This window comes from Leucopleurus acutus (assembly GCF_964270905.1).
Source record: "Leucopleurus acutus genome assembly, chromosome: 9".
In the NCBI taxonomy this organism is placed as follows: Eukaryota; Metazoa; Chordata; class Mammalia; order Artiodactyla; family Delphinidae; genus Leucopleurus; species Leucopleurus acutus.
Window position 1 is genome coordinate 22033625 of NC_139144.1, and position 18593 is coordinate 22052217.

At 40.8% G+C, this 18593-nt stretch overlaps 1 protein-coding gene across 1 annotated transcript in view; it reads right to left on the reverse strand.

The window, feature by feature from the left end:
* The window catches only part of LHFPL3 (LHFPL tetraspan subfamily member 3), a gene marked incomplete at both ends in the record, with an annotated part of 354501 nt that extends 338565 nt beyond the window's left edge, over positions 1 to 15936 (reverse strand). Inside the window, one exon of the mRNA XM_082846249.1 lies at positions 15495 to 15936. Within this exon, the coding sequence (XP_082702375.1) occupies positions 15495 to 15936 (442 nt within the window). The remainder of the gene's footprint in view (positions 1 to 15494) is intronic.
* Between the last annotated feature and the right edge of the window lie 2657 nt (positions 15937 to 18593).

The following is an 18593-nucleotide window of genomic DNA, read 5'->3' on the forward strand; positions in this document are numbered from 1 at the left end:
AAAAAAAAAACTAAGAGAAATCTACATTATATGCATATGCCATTGGAAGTGGAGACCTTCACTTCTTTGCTCCTAATATATAGCTCATCTTAGAAAAATATGATGCTAATTTGCCACGGGAGGTTCATGAGTCGCGAGCAGTGGGTTCAGAAATTAAAACTGGTTTGCATGCATCAATCTACACTTCTCCAATCATCTACCCCTTTTAGCAATGGCATAAATTGGCTGACTGGGCACTTTGAAGTTTAGTTCTACGTGGTCATAGAACTAAGCAATGTCAACTAAATATTATCCATAGGATTTACATTTTGGGCAACACGGCAGATCAAATGTCCCTCCGCACCCCCACAAAATATCCCAAATGTCCCTCCGCACCCCCACAAAATATCCCAAATAGAATACCTAAAAATACCTATTTCAAAAATATTTTTAATGTGCATGGCTTAGCAGTAGTAAAGTAAGAGAAATCCATACAGATAAGAAAAATTTCAGAGAAGAAATTGAACACCAAAGCTAACAATGACCTTGGTGGCATCAACTGACCCTTAGTGGGTGAGGGTTTTTTCTCATGTTTTTCATACTATGATACACATCAAAAATGAAATTATTATAATATCAATTGCTAGAATAAATGAGAGAGTATTTGGGAGCATTTATATGTAACTTTGCAAAAACATTCATTATATTTACTTTATATAAGAAAAATAAATTATAAAGTATTAAATATATTGAATATATATCCAATATTAAATATAGTGAATTTGTATAAACCTGCCATTAGAATATTTGTAAATATTTTTAAAGTAACTTGAACTTTCTTTCATGAATGTATATATTTTTTCATTTTATGTCATACTTGAGATGGTTGCATGCAATTCCTAATAAAAACTTTTAAAGATGATCTCTTCAAAAGTCTCATTATGGATAAGCCATTTTTTCTGTAAGTTTGTAGCAGCTAAAAATCAATGAGCTCGGTAACCAACTAAGAAGTTAGAAAAAGAACAAAAGAATAAGCCCAAAGAAAATAGAAGAAATGAAATAAAAATAAAACTTAATGCTATAGGGGTTCCCTGGTGACGCAGTGGTTTAGAGTCCGCCTGCCGATGCAGGGGACACAGGTTCATGCCTGTGTCCCACATGTCCCACATGCCACGGAGCGGCTGGGCCCATGAGCCATGGCCACTGGGCCTGTGCGTCCGGAGCCTGTGCTCCGCAACGGGAGAGGCCACAACAGTGAGAGGCCCACGTATCGCAAAAAAAAACAAAAACAAAACAATGCTATAGAACAGAGGAATGTAATGGAGATGAACAACAAAGTTGGTTCTTTTAAAAAGACTAATTTAAAAAATTAAAAATAAATTAAAAAGACTAATAAATCTGACAAACTTTTGGCCAAACTTATCTAAAGAAAATAGGATGCCAATGAACAACTCCAACGATTTTAAGAGTATAGAATGAACAACTTCATGCCAGTAAATCTGACAGGGTAGATGAAATGGACAAATTCTTAGAAAAATATATCTTTAAAAACTGACTGAAGATGAAATGAAACACCTGAATGATTCTATAACAATTAAAGAAATGTAATCAGTAGTTTAAAATCTTCCTCAAGGAAACACCAGGCCCAGACACTTTTACAAGGTAATTCTATTCAACATTCAAGGAACGGGTAATTCCAATGGTTCACAAATTCTTTCAAAGAAAAGAAAGAGACTTCTCAAATACTTTTATGAATTTTACATAACTCTGATACCCAAACTAGATAATGACAGTATGACAATGCAAAAAAACAAAAGCCTTACTCATGAAAATACTTTAAAAATAATAAATAAAATATTAGAGACTGCTGAGTCTCACAATGTATGTGAAAGTTGGCTTTGTTTTAAAAAATGCAATATTTCAAATCAGAAAATCCAGTATTGTAATTCATCTCATCAATATATACTAGTTGGAAGTCATTTGATTACCTCAATAGCTACAGAAAATTCATTCAATAAATTTCAATATATATTCACAATCTAAAAACTCCTTATCAATGTAGGAATACAAGAGAACTTCCTTAACCTAATAAATAGTATTTGCAAAAAAAATCTACAGCATATGTCATGCTAAATAGTGAAATATTAAAAACATTTCCTTTAAAAACAGAAAAAGACAAAAATTAAACAACATGTTACTCGGGAATATGTACGTTAGTGATATAACTATAAGGAATGTAGGGTAATAACACAAAACTCAGAGAAGTGGCTACCTCTGGGTGGTTATAACCAGGAAAGTGGATAGCAGATACACAAATGGTCATTATTGTCTTTAAACTCTATACACAAACACACACAGGCACATACACACAATATAAAACATATTATTCATAACATGTTTGCAGATGAACTGAAACAATGATTCATTCTGCAAATGTTAAACAAATCCAGAATGATGGCTAGTCTAAATAACATTGTAACTACAATAGAAATTTAAATCACCTTATCTTCCATTGTACAAGTTCATGCTTGCCTTCATATACATCATATTTCTACACTAAACTTAGGTCATAGTTTAACACATTTGGGAATAAATTCCAAATGAACTGCTCACATCCCAGTGAGACTTAGAGAGAAAAAATTAGATATGAGACATTCTATTTCCTGAGTAAATCTATCACAATTAAAACTTCAGTGTAAAGGGACCACCTCCCGCATCTTTAGGTTGGTCTTTTAGAAACCTTTTGTAAAAAAATCAATTCTTTAACAGTACACAAAGGAAAGGAACAGCCTTCATCAAATGAACTCACATTGATTGCAGAATTCTTCCCCTTTGTTCTATGCACGTTAAATTCAGCCCCAAAATTCTAAGAGACCCCACAGCAATGCTTAGTGTGCTCTATTGAACCACAATATCCAGACAGTTCCAGATTTTCTGCTTGGTCTGTTCAGGCACAGACACTTTAGAGGGCACTGGAGGCAAATTGGAACATTGGCGCTAACGAGGGGGAAATCTGAGGAGGATTAAAAAGAATGTTTTCTGAGCACGAGATGGAAAAAAAAGGCTTGATATTGAGCAGGGAAGTGTGCTTTTTGAAAGTTTTCCTCTAAAGAACTTTCTGTACTTCTGGTTCCCAAAGAGACAAAATAGAAACCAGACTGAGTTCAGGTTCCTTTTTTTTTTTAAAGAAAAAAAGAAAAGAATGGAATTTGTGTGTTCTTTGAGTGGCTTCCAGTGGAGAAAGGTATGTGTGAATATAGCAGGCACTCATTCATTCTCTTTTTTGTTACTGTTGTGTTTAAGGAAATGGAGACTGGAATATGTAGGTAGGCACTAGTAACGAAATTAGGTGCCCAGTTTTTCATTCTGATCATGTGAAGCATTACTTGCTTATGACTGGGGTCCATGTTCTAAGTTATTGTAAACACTATTTTTAAATTCTGCAAAGTCCCTAAAGTTTCCCAAGAAATGGTATTTCCAATTCTACTTTTTTTTTTTTTTTAAATTTCAAAACATCCTCAGGCTGCTGCAGATGTAACCAAGCAGAACCCTATGGAATCTTCCCAGGACAGACTCCTCCCCCATATCCTCTGCTGTAGCTCCTCTCTGAAGTACCTAGATAATAATATGTGATGCACATTTCCTGAGTTGTTTTACAGAGCTAAAACCACCGCCAAATGGAAGAAATTAACTACTTGATGATCATGAGCACATAGCCCCCAGCCCTTCTGGCGCCTAAGGATTGATTAAGTTAACCTGTGACACCGCCCTGTCCTCACCATCAGCCAATCAGAGAATTGTGCATGAGCTGATCACATGCACACCCCTCCCTCACCTTGCCTTTAAAAATACTTTACTGAAACCCATCAGGGAGTTCAGGTGTTTTGAGCAGTAACTGTCCTGAACTCCTTGCTTGGCACCCTACAGTTAGCACTGCACTTTCCTTCACCACAACCTGGTGTCAGCAGATTGGCTTTATTTCGAGTGGGTGAGTGGACCCAAGTTTGGTTCAGTAACACAGAGACGCAACCTGCAACCATAATGCATCGTTTATGACCACCAAGATCAAACAGCTATTCAGAATCCTGCAGTTCTGTATGCCTCAACTTCTTTTGAATTCTACAGTAACCTACTATTAGCAGGTCTCCAGTGACCTGCCAATTCTCCAGGGATGTCCAAGTTATTCCAAAGTGTCCATCTTCAAGCTGAGAAACCAGAGCCAAAATGTTCAGAGGGGAGAAAGACCATCCCAATGAGTCCTCTAAAAAGAGTAGGTCAGTGGAAAGTCACAACAGCTTCTTAACAAGTCAGATAAGTTATAGAGAGTAATTTCAAAGAATTTATATCAAGGCAAGGGACTGCAAAAAAGTCCAGGAGGTGCCGGCTTTTTCCTCATAGGTAAATGAGTGTTCCCGTCTACTGCTTGCATTTTGGATGAATGCCTATTCTTTTTCAGCCTTCATATTTTATCCTCCACCCTCCAAGCTCTAAAATGCTATCTTACACGTAGTGTCAGGGGGAAAATGACTCTGGACCTGACCCTATAAAAAGGAAAGTTCTGAGAAGATGACAGGGCTGGAGCTCCCTCTAGAGCCCATCTTGCAGTGCATGGAGGGGTCTTCAGGAAACTGAACCAGAGCTGGACAGATCCTGGCCCATTTCCCCATCCCAGCTCATCTTGCTAGAGAGCCCTTTCCAACAGACTGAGAGGTCTGCAAGAGCAGAGCTATTCACCATCCCCTGCAGGATGCAGTTGGGAGGCTGCCCAGCAGTGCTCACCAGCATCTCTTCACCAGCATCTCTAGAAGCAAATGGTCTGATCCAGAATGCTTATTTAATAAGTTCTCTTGTCAATCTCAGCTCTGGATATTCACCACCAAAGGGATCTTGATACTATGTAGAACAGAGAATGTTCATTTGTTCATTATTCAATCCAGCAGTTTGGGTCATAGTCATAGATGTAGTCATAACAAATGGATACTCTCATTTTACAATAAGCTGATGACTTTAAACCTGAAAGGAGACTTTTTTTTTTTTACATCTTTATTGGAGGATAATTGCTTTACAATGGTGTGTTAGTTTCTGCTTTATAACAAAGTGAATCAGTTATACATATACATATGTTCCCATATCTCTTCCCTCTTACATCTCCTTCCCTCCCCATTCCACCCCTCTAGGTGGTCACAAAGCACCGAGCTGATCTCCCTGTGCTATGCGGCTGCTTCCCACTAGCTATCTACCTTACGTTTGGTAGTGTATATATGTCCATGCCTCTCTTGTGCTTTGTCACACCTTACCATTCCCCCTCCCCATATCCTCAAGTCCATTCTCTAGTAGGTCTGTGTCTTTATTCCTAGGTTCTTCATGACATTTTTTAAATTAAATTCCATATATGTGTGTTAGCATACAGTATTTGTCTTTCTCTTTCTGACTTTCACAGCCATTATCTTTCTTGATCCTCAGAATGAGGTAGGTCTGGCATATACAGGTTGTGAAATGAAATTATCCTTCTTTAAGTTGTGTATTGTGAGTCCAATTGTTCTGTCTACTAAATTTTCTGAATACTAACCACTTCTCCAGCCCTGCTCTCTTTAGTAGTAGTAATAACAACAACACTGCCAATCATAGCTAACGTTTATTGAGTGCTTATTGTGTGCCAGGTCCAGTTTTAAGTGTTTTACATGCATTAATTCAATAACCCTAAGAACATAGGTGTTTTTATTTATTTATTTTTAATTTATTTATTTTGGGCTGTGTTGGGCCTTTGTTGTTGCATGCTGGCTTTCTCTAGTCGCGGCGAGCGGGGGCTGCTCTTCGTTGCAGTGCGTGGGCTTCTCATTGCAGCGGCTTCTCTTGTTGCAGAGGACAGGCTCTAGGCGTGCAGGCTTCAGTAGTTGTGGCACGTGGGCTCAGTAGTCGTGGCTCTTGGGCTCTAGAGTGCAGGCTCAGTAGTAGTGGGACACGGGCTTAGTTGCTCCGCAGCATGTGGGATCTTCCCGGACCAGGGATCGAACCTGTGTCCCCTGCATTGGCAGGCGGATTCTTAACCACAGTGCACCACCAGGGAAGTCCCCGGTGTTTTTAATTAAAGTCTCATTATACTGAGAAATCTAACTCTAGATATCTGTCTATAATTGTTCCCTACTTGCTTCCTCCTTTAATTTCACCCTGTCTTTGACGGTTTTCCTAATATTCACTTTATTGATAAAGGCACAGCAACACTTGGTTAGCAGATGATATGTTTTTAATGTCCATAACTACAGCCTCTTTTTACGTATCCAAAATACAATTGTGTTAACTTTAGAAAAATGACATCAAGAAAATGGAAAGTCAAGAGTAGTTAGACGACTTGGCCAAAATCATTCAGCCAATAAGCAGCCAAGTCAAGATGCAAATCTACACCCAGTTCCCTAATGCCTCCAAAAGCTGCCCAAGTCTATTTTTACCCTTTCTGGAACTGTGTCTGTGACCTGGTGATCCCGTCTACCATCACCACCTTCACCATTGCCATCAATAAGCAAACCTATTAAGAATGTTTCTACATTTGACGCAGGGCAGAAATGGATGACACAGAGCCAGTAATGCGGACATTCCTACAGGAATTCACACTCTAAGAATAAAAGCAAGGAGATCTGAGATATAACCAAGGGGACAAGGTGGGTAAAGAACCACTCAGGCTCTAGCTTATGAAAATGAGAAGGACAGGACGAGGAGTACCTCATCACACCTAAGTATGCTTGAAGAGGGAAGCCTGATAAACATGTAGATATCTTCCCTGTAAATACCAGATCCTTCCTTTCACATTGATACAAAATGTTGCAAATGCACATTTAAGTTAGCAGGAAAAAGAAAGTGATAGAAAAGGCACTGCACTGGGAATCACATGTGTTAGTTTCAACTCTATCAAGGTGTAATTTTGGCAAGACAATTTCTCTCAGCCTCAGACGCAAAATATTCTGTCAGACCGGGGAGAGTCTGATTTTGGTTCAAATCATTTACTGGCTCTGTGACCTTGAATAATTTTTTAAGCCTCAACTTCTTCATATGCAAATGTATATAATTCTAACCTTGTAGGTTTGTTGTGAAGGTTAAATATACAAACTAAATATACTAAGGTTTTTGCAAATGGTAGTTGCTTAATAGTATTTACCATTATTATTTCTTTATCAAGGAAACGAGGAAACTGCTAAATAATTTTTAATATCCCTCCAACTTCTAAAAGCCTGTGAGTCTATATTCACTTGGCACTGGGTTAATCATACTTATTTAAATGTTTGCTTAGACAGATTGTTGCTTTATGACCATGTCATTTTTTTTCACATAAATGGTCAATCAAATCACATCTAGAAAAAATAATTCTTATTTTCATTCAACCCACAATTTAATTGGGGTACATTAGCATTAAGTCATTAATGGAAGTGAGATAAGAAAAATGTCTCAAATTGTTTAGATTAAGTATAGGTAAAAACCTAATCTACCCTTTAATGCAAAATTACCTATGAATTGGTGCAAACTTTCACAGTTTTCCAAACAAGAGGTAATTATTTTTCTAAATTCATACTACATCATCTTTTCTCTGGAATAGTGTTTTTCACACATTTTGAATACAGCCCATAGTAAGCAATACATTGCAATCTAGTCCACATACACATATGTAAATATTTTAGGAAATAAAGTTTTCACAAAACCCTTATTATCTGCATTGCATTCACATTTTGTATTCTTTTTTAATCCAAGCTTTAACGCTGATCATTATCTACTAAACTGATATCATGACCTATCAAAGGGTCACCAACCATGGTTTGTAAAATGCTACAGTACAGCAATTCTTTCTCTATGAAGGTTTTTTAAAAATGCCAACTAGTCAGTACTACATCTTGTCCAGTCAACTGGTTAAAACATGGACATTCAGTCAAATAATATGTAGCATTACACAGATCACAATATTGCTGGTTATTAATCATCTGAAATTTAGATAAATTCAATTAATCTAGCTTATAACTATATATGTTCTTAAAATGCTCTGCAAATATATTTACCCTAAATGCTCACTGTAAGTTCCCTTTCCCCACTAAAGGCATTATAGAAATCAATTTAGCTTCACAATCTGGAACTAGAATTTCAAAGAGAAACTGGAGGAATGCTATTTATCAAATTTTACAATGACCTTTTCTTTCTTAGGTTGACTTATTTAATCCTCTATGTTTGCATCTGCCATACAAGAACCTCTATCATCTCTCTCTTTGTATAGCTTGATTTTAGAATCTACTGCAACTTCCTACAGGGGGGTGGATCCATAATTTTTCTTTCTTGACAATTGGGATTTGCACACAGCTTTGCACTGTAATGCATATTCCAGCTCTCTGCTTATCCTGTGTCAATACATTTTTAAGCCATTGATGATATCAAATTCAACGGGCTTTTGATGTTATCAAATTTCACAGGCTTTTCAACCTTGAATTTCTTCATGTCTTCTCTATTCATACTTCATTTATTTTTGCTGTCACTCTTCTATGTCCCTGTCATTCTTCACATCTGGATCTATTTGCCTGTGTTTCAAATACTGAGCCTCCTGTCAATGATGATACACATTTCCCACTCTGATTTTTACAGCCTCACTCTTGATCGTCATTGAAACCAAAAAAAGGCCATACAAAGCACCCCACCGCAGGAGTTTCCAGACACTTAAGTAAACGGGCCTATGATGCATTCTGTACTAAAGCCAAAGTTGAGTTCCCTTCAAGCTCCTGTTTGCCATCATTTTCTAGTGTGAAACTTTTCTGATTAGTTAAGTTCTGCATGTCTGCCTTTGAGCTAAGGCCTCTTTTCTGATCTACAACTATTTATTATTCATTTCACTACTTTTCACTACTCTTCCACTAGCCCTTTCATTGATAAGTCATAATCTCAAAATTTCATGCAATTAGACTAACTTCACACAGCCTATCATTTAGGATCTTTTCTCCTACTAAGGACACACAGACAGTCCCTACACTACTGCAGACCTGGTTTCATTAGGAATGATATCAGAATCCAGGCACGAGAGACCCATTCTGGCAATTCCATGCCAGCAACTCCATTTCAAAAAAGTTTGCTTTCTTTTTTCACCCTGCTCAATAGTAATTAGATATGGTTCATGTCTATATTGATCAAAAAATTATTTACCTTTCTCTTGCAAGTTACTCATTCTTCTGTTTTATTCTAGCAGAAGCAATGAGAAATGTGCTCAAGATTGCAGTTAGGACAATTTAACTACGGATGGCGCTGTGACCTTGTGCAGTACAAGCGTCACAGAATCGTAATCATAACTTGAGAGCTGCATGATATTAGTTATGTAAACATTTAGGATGCTGGGGGAGGATGGTGTTGTTTCTTTCCTTCCTCAAAAGGCCCTAATGACTTTTCAAAACAGCTTTATGTTTAAATCATCAAATAACTTACCTACTATTTGCTATGTGAACCAGCCTCTTAGCCTCTTAGCTTTCTGTCATTATTAATATCTTCTTGTTATTATTAAGAATAAAGGTCAGCACCTTGGTCTTTCCTCATATCAAATAAAAACTCCACTTGACTCATTATAAGGAAAAATCATATTAATTAAAGTTGGTGCTGACCCCCAAAGTTCAACTATATTATGGAAATTGCACTTTAAAACTCTCCCAGTTATCATGCTATGAAGCCCCCAAACTAGAATTCTCCTGGAGTGTTCTTTGCTTCATGCCAGTGCGATCTGAAGTTCTCTCTACTCCTCTCCCCATAGTTTATCTCCTCACACCACACGCAGAAGGGCATTGAGCCACATGCAGCAACTATAGCTGTATGCTCTGCTGGGTTTGGGGTTTTTTGTTTTTTGGGTATTTTTCATTTAAAATTTTACTCACTTTTAAGATTTCTAAGGTATGTACATAAAATGTAACATACTGGCCTGGCCACCTGGATTCTCTTTACTGCATGATATCATCACACCAAACAGAAGCACCAATCACTAAATAATCATTTTCATGTTAAGCACCTGATACCATATTCTGGTTATGTATGTATGTGTATATATATATATTATCTATAAATGCATATAAGCCCCTTTTTAACATTTTTACAATGGAAAAAAGCTGTTAAATGTGGAGCCTCACACCAAGAAAAGAAACCACCTAATAATATACCTATGGGTTATACGGGGTCTGTTATTTTTCACAAATGTTCACTTAAAATCTCACTGTTATAAAAATCATTTGATATTCACATTAATATGTTTTCCAACATCTCTTCATTGTCATAGTCCTTGTCATACTACATAAAAGCAAAAAAAAAAAAAAACATTTTCTAAATTCTCATTTCAAATCATTTTCTTGTAAGTTTGGCTTGGTAAATCGAAAATTCTTATAAGTGAAATGTGTTGTAAGAAAATGAAAACTGCCTTCCCTGGGAGTACACATTCTTCTCTGCAATCTGGGGGAGTATTTGAAATGCACTGGCAGAGGAAAAAACCCTCTTCAGGGCCATTCCGTAACTCTGAACTTAGGATGGATTAGCAGCTCCAAGAGGCAAGACCTCACTTTCTCACATGCTCAGCACCACCCAGATAAAGAACTGTTGATGATGGTCCTGAACTTGAGTAAATCCAGACCTTGCCCTCTTTTCAGAGTTCCCCATCAGAGCTCTGCACATGCTGGGCCACCCATCTGAGTCAGCCTGCACGTCCAAGAAGAGCACATCTGCTCTGACGCCCAGAAAGAAGAAAGGAAAACCTGGAAGACATATCCTCTTCTCCTGTCCAGATTGCTCCTATAGGCGTGCAAGGAAACCCAACCTGGAACAGGAGTCCCCTCTATTATGAAAGAAAGGCCTGACCTTTTGATCCTTACATAAAACCTCCATTTTGAATAACATGATTTTTTTTTTTCATGAGAAACTAAAAGGTAAGGGAAATTTTGCTGAATCCTAAGATATAATTAATTATATCCTAGCATTGTAATAAAGATCATTACCTATGCATCAGAAAAACCCTCCATTTGGGAATAAGCTCATCATGAATTAGGCTGTCAAGTCACAACCACTGCCATCAAAGAATTTTGGAAGAATTCCTTAAGTGCAATTACTGCTGATGCCACAAACCAATGAGAAAGATGAGCATCATGGCTTTCAAAGTATATGGTATTCACTTCTCAACATGGCATGTGGGACATTTTAAATCACTTCCTTTTCTTTTCATTCTTCATGCCATTAATCATTCATTTTTTTATTCATTAACTCAATAAAAATGAACACCTACTATGTGCCAGACATATACGTACTACTGTGTGCCAAGATACAGTAGTAATAATAACATAAGAACAGTAACCCTACCTAACACAACTATACTGCTTGCCTGCTATGTGCCAGACACTGTTCTCCTGTATACCTTGGCTTATTTAATCCTTGCACCAATCTCCTAAGTACAATTATATGCTCACTCTGCAGATGAGCAACTGAAGTACAGAGAAATTAATTCCCTAGGTCATACAGTCAATGAGTAGCAGAGCCAGGGTTCAAACCCACATCTTTTTACTCCAGTGTCCGTGATCTTGACCTCTATGCTATATGAAAAACAGACATGGATTTAAAGAACTTTCAGTATACTGGAAAAGACAGACATTAAACAAATAAACAAACAAACACATTTCTAATCTCAAATGCTGATAAGATATATAATAAAAGAGCAAGGTGCCCTGAGAGAATGGTACAACATTGCCAAGGCTCTTCCTGCAGGCTAAGAAATGCAGTAATTACCTCAGGTGACTCTCATCTCAACTAAATGACAAAGGTATAAAATTTAAGAAAACAAGCTGATTAAAAAGAGCTGGGGAAAACTAAGGCTGGGCGGCTGGGGAAGGTAACTAAGCAATTCAGCCCTTAACCCTTGCCACAGAGCCTCGCCATCTTGGTGGCCCTTCCTGTTGGTACACTCAGAATGACCAGAGATAGGGATCTGGTGAATGCAACCCCCTCCTCCTATCTTATCCCTACCAAATATGGAAATCTAACTGGATCCGGTGCCCCTTATTCACAGATGAAACCAAGTACCTCCTCATCTGCAGTTTTCCACCAAAAAGTCTGTGGTGGATGTCTAAAACCCTTAAATTCTGCCTTAATGCTTTAGCTTATTAAAAAAATAAAAGATTTCATTGGCCTATAATGGGTAAAACTTGCGTCTCTGAAAAAAATTTAAGACATGGTTGATAGTCAGTAAAACAAACAAAACCCCACCTTTATGAAACTTGGCTATTAATAGACTTGGAAACAGACTGAAATACTGATTTGAAAACAAATACATGAAAGCAGAGAGTCAAGCTCCCAGAAAGACAAAAGCCCCTTCCCATCCTGATTTAAAGAAAAAAAAAGATCTGTACTTTATTGCCTTGCTTGACAAGTACAGAGCTACCTCTTTCTTATTAGTAGAGAAATCATACAGAAAGAAGAAACATCTCTCTTCTCAAGAAGTTGTCTCTCTGTGAATTGGGGAAATTTTGCATCTCTAATTGTTATTATTTATTTTATACATTATTTTTCTGTCTTCAGTCTTTATGTTTGGCATAGTCCCTAAGTATAGGATTACATCTGGAAGAAGTGTGACATATTAGCTCCTGATTCTGTAGTTTCACTCCACTGAGGTTAATGATGATTCAGAGGGGAGAGCGCGGAGAGGGCAGGTGTTCATAATGGCACCATTAATTATGTGCGCTTTGCACATCTAGGTAGAAAGCAACATCATTTTCAGGTCCAATAAATAAAGTACTTTTTCTAGTTCATTGTTCAGAATCATAAAAAGAATAATTCTTGATGTTGTATTGCCACAAGAAAGTCTCCTGCTTCATCATCTTAGTGTATCATTTCATATGGGATATTCCACCTGGCTCTGATATACCAGGTTTAGTAAAATGCTTAGATAACTAAATACACAACTTAATCATTTGACTTCTAATGAAGGTTAAACAGTCTCAAGCAAACGGCACATTAAGTCTCATCTTAATAGTTAGAAAATTACACTTGAGAGGCCTAGGTACACTTAAATTATGAGAAGCCTTCTTAACATTAAAAAGAAATAGCCTAAAGGTTAGAAACTAAACTTTGACAGTAACTTACAATACATTATGTTAAATTTACTGTTAGTGTCATGAGACTTTAAACACCTTAAAAGCACGTTAAACAAGACTTTCTTCAGATATACCTTCTTTATCCCATCCTTTAAAAACATCTGTGAATAAAACTGACTTTAACTCTTAATATAATTGACTTTGATTCATAATCAATTCTTTTTTAATTAATATACTTCAGTAATAAATAAGATTATGTCCTTCTGTGGTTTACCTAGAAATAAAATACCAAATAAATTGAAAATAAAGATTTTTAAAGTACGCCAGAGACTTACGGATCTGGACTTCTCCGAAAATGAAGTAAATATCCTTATATCTTCATCAGTACAAAGGCTATCATTACATTTTACATTGGTATATAGGAAACAGGACAGTATACTGATGTCAAATTTCTTAAAACATGACATCATATTTCACTACTGCAGAATAAATGATTTTTGTGTGCTCTATTCCAGGAAGAGGAAAGAAAAAAGCATTGTAATAGTTGCAGTTTGTATTAACTTCAAAATGGTAATTCTTTACCAAAGATAGTTTTCTTTCCTTTTTAAAACAACAACAACTTTGGTTTAGAGCACAAAATCTCATAAAAATAAAATATCTTATAACATGTTGAGAAATCACCTGCAAATTACTTTCAGACCTTTGAAAAAGAATCTAATTTGAATCACCAGTCTAAATAGGTCATTTAACTTAGAAAAATTAAAATTAGCTGTGCAGGGTCAATTCTTTTTTTCTCAAGCATCTGCATCCTCAACATCCTGCTATCTTCAAAGTCAAACCAGAGCTAAGTGCCAAGAACAACAATAATATATGAATTTATTCCAAATCTCAAAGTTAGTCTGCTCTTGAAACGGCCATAAAAGACAACATTATATATAAAAATGGGGGGGGGGGGTTGCTTCAAGAAGCTGGGGGTGGAAGGACAGAAGGAAAAGCAGAAAACTCATATTTCAGAAGAATAATGGTATATTTTCTGGGGGGGGTGTTCTCTACTGGTGTACATTTCTTGCCTCTCATGTGCATATGTTCACGGTATATGGCAAATCAAAACCAGCTGAGGCATACTTAATACAAAGCAAATACTTCCAAACAAGTTCATTCTCCCACAAGCTTCTCCTATAGTAAACTAGCAGTATAAGATCATGAACTTAATGCTCTTGTCCGGCCCCCTTCAGGACTTAATCGTCCTGCAACATTCTGGTAAACTCAGGGATCAAAGCCCTACTCCCCAGAAAACCTTCCCAAGCATAGGAAAAACTACAAAATCTTGAAGGTAACACCTTTAAGAAAGAGAACTATAAAATAAAACAAAATACACATGAGAATGTGGCTGCCTGAGACATCCTATATCCCTTCACAACCAGACCATCCATAAAATCAAAACAAAAACAGGAGGGTGTCAAGTGTTGGAGGATGGAGTCTGCCTTTAGAAGGCAGGGCACCCAAGGTGACTAGCAGAAAGGGAATCGGGATCACGGGAGGTAGGGAAAGGAGTCAGTTTTGTTTCAGGATTCTCCAAAGCCACCAGGAAATGCACCCCCATCCTTTCTGGGTTAAAAGTAACTTTGATGCTCAGAAAAAGTACTCTCATATTCTCCAGCTAGCAACCATCTATCATCCACAGGCAAAGAGTGATCAGAAACACCAATGAAACAAGCTTTCCTCTCTGCCCATCTTCCTAAAGCCACTTCCCCAAAACTGAGATCTTGAGAAATCTTGATTCCCTCAAGATTTCTCTGTTTAAAGATGAAATGGAAGGACCTTTGCTCTGACAAGGAAGCAAACTGAAGACGTGACATTGGGGAATTGCGAAGGAACATTCTTAGCTACATTTTTTTCTTAAAAGGGTAAAACCCAAAACGGAATTCGAATTTCTTCACCTCCAGATGGACGATAAAAATTTTATAACTTCCCGGGACAAGCAACTTCACTCCAGCTCTCAACCACCCTCAAGAATCGGTGACTGAAACCGTCCCAGAGAGCCACAGAGCAGGCTGACCCTCCCTGCACTACAATCACTCCAAATCCGCTTTTCGCCTCGCTGCCAGCTCCTGTTTAGTCCCTCAGCTCGCGCCCTGAGCCCCCGCTTCTTCTCCCCATCTCTAGTTCGTAGGGGACTCGGCCCAGCAACCGCCCTGCCTCCACCGCGTCCCTCTGGGTGGCGTGCCCCACACTTTGGAGGTTCTCGAAAGCCCCGGGACGAGGCGCTGGTGTCGAGGCTGGGGAACCCCGGGGATTCCGGCCTCCAAGGGCTCCCGCCAGAGCGGATTCAAGTTGCTCGGCCCCCAGCGGAGCGCACGGCCTCCCAGTCCCTCCCACTCCCGTCCCTCCCCGGCTCGAGCGCCCCGGGTCCCCCCGCCTCCGCGGAGGTGAGCGCGCACTCACCGGAGGTGAGCTGCATCCAGGCACAGATCTTGTACACCGTAGCCGTGTTGCAGAAGAAGAAGAGTGTAAAGCAAATGATGCAGGCGATGATGAGCATCATGGAGAGGCCGATAAAGAAGGAGGCGGCTTTGAAGGCTCCCGAGGGCAGCGTGGAGAAGTCCGTGAAGCTGCCCCTGCAGGTCAGCTCCCGAGAGAAGCCGTTGCCGATGCAGTAGTGGAAGAGCCCGAAATAGCCGGCTTGCGGGGTGTCCACGCCGTCGCCGATCCAGTAGGGCTGGATGAAGCACACCACGTTGACGATGGCAAAGCAGATGGTGAAGATGGCCCACAGCACGCCGATGGCCCGCGAGTTCCGCACATAGTTGGTGTGGTACAGCTTGGCAGCCTCCTGAGCCGGGAGCATCGCGGCGGCGGCGGCGGCAGCGGCGGCGGCTCCGGGCATTCTCCCCCTCCTCCTCCTCCTCCTCCTCCTCCTCCTCCTCCTCCTCCTCCTCGTCCTCCGCCTCCCCCCGCCTCTCCGCGCTCAGGAGACACACTCACCGAGCCGCGCGCGCTGCAACTCCCCTGCCTCCGCCTCAGCCCAGCAGCGCCAGTTCCAGAGTCTGCATCCTCGCTCCCGGAAGGAGGGCGGGGGAGCGCCGAGCACCCCTCCGGCTCGCCTGACACAGCCTCCCGGCCCCCCTCCCTCCCTCCTGGTCCGGGCTACCGCCCTCCGCCCCTCTTCCCGCCGCCGCCGCCGCTGCAGCTGCTGCAGCTGAAGGCGGCAAATCCCGCGCTGTGCGGCGTGGCGCGCGAGCTCGGGCGCCCCCCCCCTCGGTTCCCGCCTTCCGCCTCCCTTCACGCCGCGAGCCCAGCGGCGCGGAGGACCTCAGCGACCCTGGGACGACCCTCAAGTGGCTGGCGTGGGCCGGGGACGCAAGCCTAGAGTTGTGGAGGGGGGACCTCAGGAAGGGGCGGGAGCACCCACAGGGATCCTAGAGGCGATCCCAGGATCCCGTTTGTTGTTAGTGGCCGGGCGCCGGAGGCTCGTTCTGAGAGCGTTTCAAGCACCGCACGGCAATGTGCTTCGACCTCTGCATCTTTGCAGACGCGCGAGGGGCAGCGCGGCAGGTGAAGGCGAGAGACGCCAGGGGAATAGAGGCGTGGTGCCCCAAGAGGTTCCCAGTGACAACCACAGAACACCGCCCCCGGCTAACTCCTCGGTGGCCTCGGGTCGACCAGGTGGAGACAGAAGTTGGCCAGGAAACTGGCAGACAATAACGTAAAAGGCACACCTCAAGGGTGGTCTCATACCAGCTCAGCAGAGCTTATTTCCTCTTCGCGTCCCACCGCCCCGCCCCCCATGCAGCCAGATGAACTGTAGCCTACTGATGCCCTATACTTTCCTTTAAGTCAGGTCATTTTCCCCACAAATCCTGCCATAGATGGGGCCTGTGGGGCATAGAAGTGGCTGTGTCACCGAAATGTATAGTTTTTCTGAAAACATCTGGTATTTTGGCCAGTGTTCTAATTCTTATACAAATATTCATTGGCAGCACTGGGCTGGGTGCTAAGGATACTACGACGACAGCAGATAGTTGTTTTTGTTCCTTGTCCAACTAACCAGAAAGTTCTTTTCAGAGTAATTTCCTCTAAATTATCCATATATGACCCCTTACATTTTCATGTGGCATTGCTGTTATACATGCCTGCACTTTGTGCTGTTTCCTTAGCTTAATGTTTTCACTTTGCAGTCTTTCTGTTGCTCTTTTAACAGTCCCTGCCTTTCAAACTCCCTTTCTTTGTTTCTATTTGTTACTTTTTTGGTTCCTTCTGGCTCTGATATAAAACGTGTAACCCCTACTCAAAGCAGTGAAACCGGAATGTTCAATGGCAGCATCAGATTTTGGTAACAAGCCATTTTGAACCATATGACTGCTGAATTCTCTGAGCAGAAGGGAGAGAGTTCAGTTAGAATTTGACCCTTAAATCTACACTTAATCACACACCTTATTATAACGCAGAAACATACGTAAGCTCCTTGACATTGTCTTGCCATTATGCCCAATCTGCCCAGCTTCTTAATAGGACAGTGAGACACGTGAGATACCAGGTAGAACATGAAGTTAGCAGGAAGAGGTAAGAACACTCAGAATGGTTCGGTTTGGAGGGGTGGCTACTGGGGACCAAGGAAGGAAAGCTCCAAAAGGCATTTGGCTACATAAGTGGCTATTATATGGAAAAGGGGTCACACCCTAAGTGGTGAAGACCAACCATGCCCCTCATCTAATCATCTGAAGATTTACGATTGTATGGGGAGAGGGGGGAGATAGTGGAAATAGGGATGTGGGACACAGAAGCTAAGGAAGGGATTGAAACTGGGAAAGAATTTAAAAGGGTGAGTGTTGGAATCTTACATTCAGTTTTTCCTACAGGCGTGAAGTTCAAGGTCCACGAGGCAGGACTTTGGAAGTCAAGAGGACAGCGTTAAACAGTAGCATGAGACCTGAAAGTTTAGACGATGACTAAGAACTTCTCACAGATCTGGTTGTAGACTCTCAGAAGGTCTTTTAAAAATCAGAGGGATTGGGGAGGGGGAGGGGGAGGGAAGATGACCTAAATATGACCCAGCCCAATATAACACTTGCAAGTCTCTAAAAATGTAATTCGTGATGATGCCCCGTCAGTGCACTGGTGGCAATGGAGGGTCAGGACTTCTGTTAGGTTGCATCTGTTTTAACTCCCCTGAAATTGCTGTTAAATCAGAAAATCAGAAGTGTTTTAACATGGAAGGAGGAAGAGGAAAGGTGAGGGTAATTGGATTTATGGGGCCATCTGGCAGGCCATGTGTCCCAGGGGCAGAGATAGCTTTACAGCAAGAACTGACAGTAATTTCTAGTGACTCTTCCAAGCCCTCAAATCTCCCCAAACCTGCTTGTATAAAGTGGTCTTTCTGGGCTTCCCTGGTGGTGCAGTGGTTGAGAGTCCGCCTGCCGATGCAGGGGATACGGGTTCGTGCCCCAGTCCGGGAAGATTCCCACATGCCGCAAAGCGGCTGGGCCCGTGAGCCGTGGACACTGAGCCTGCACATCGGAGCCCGTGCTCCGCAACAGAAGAGGA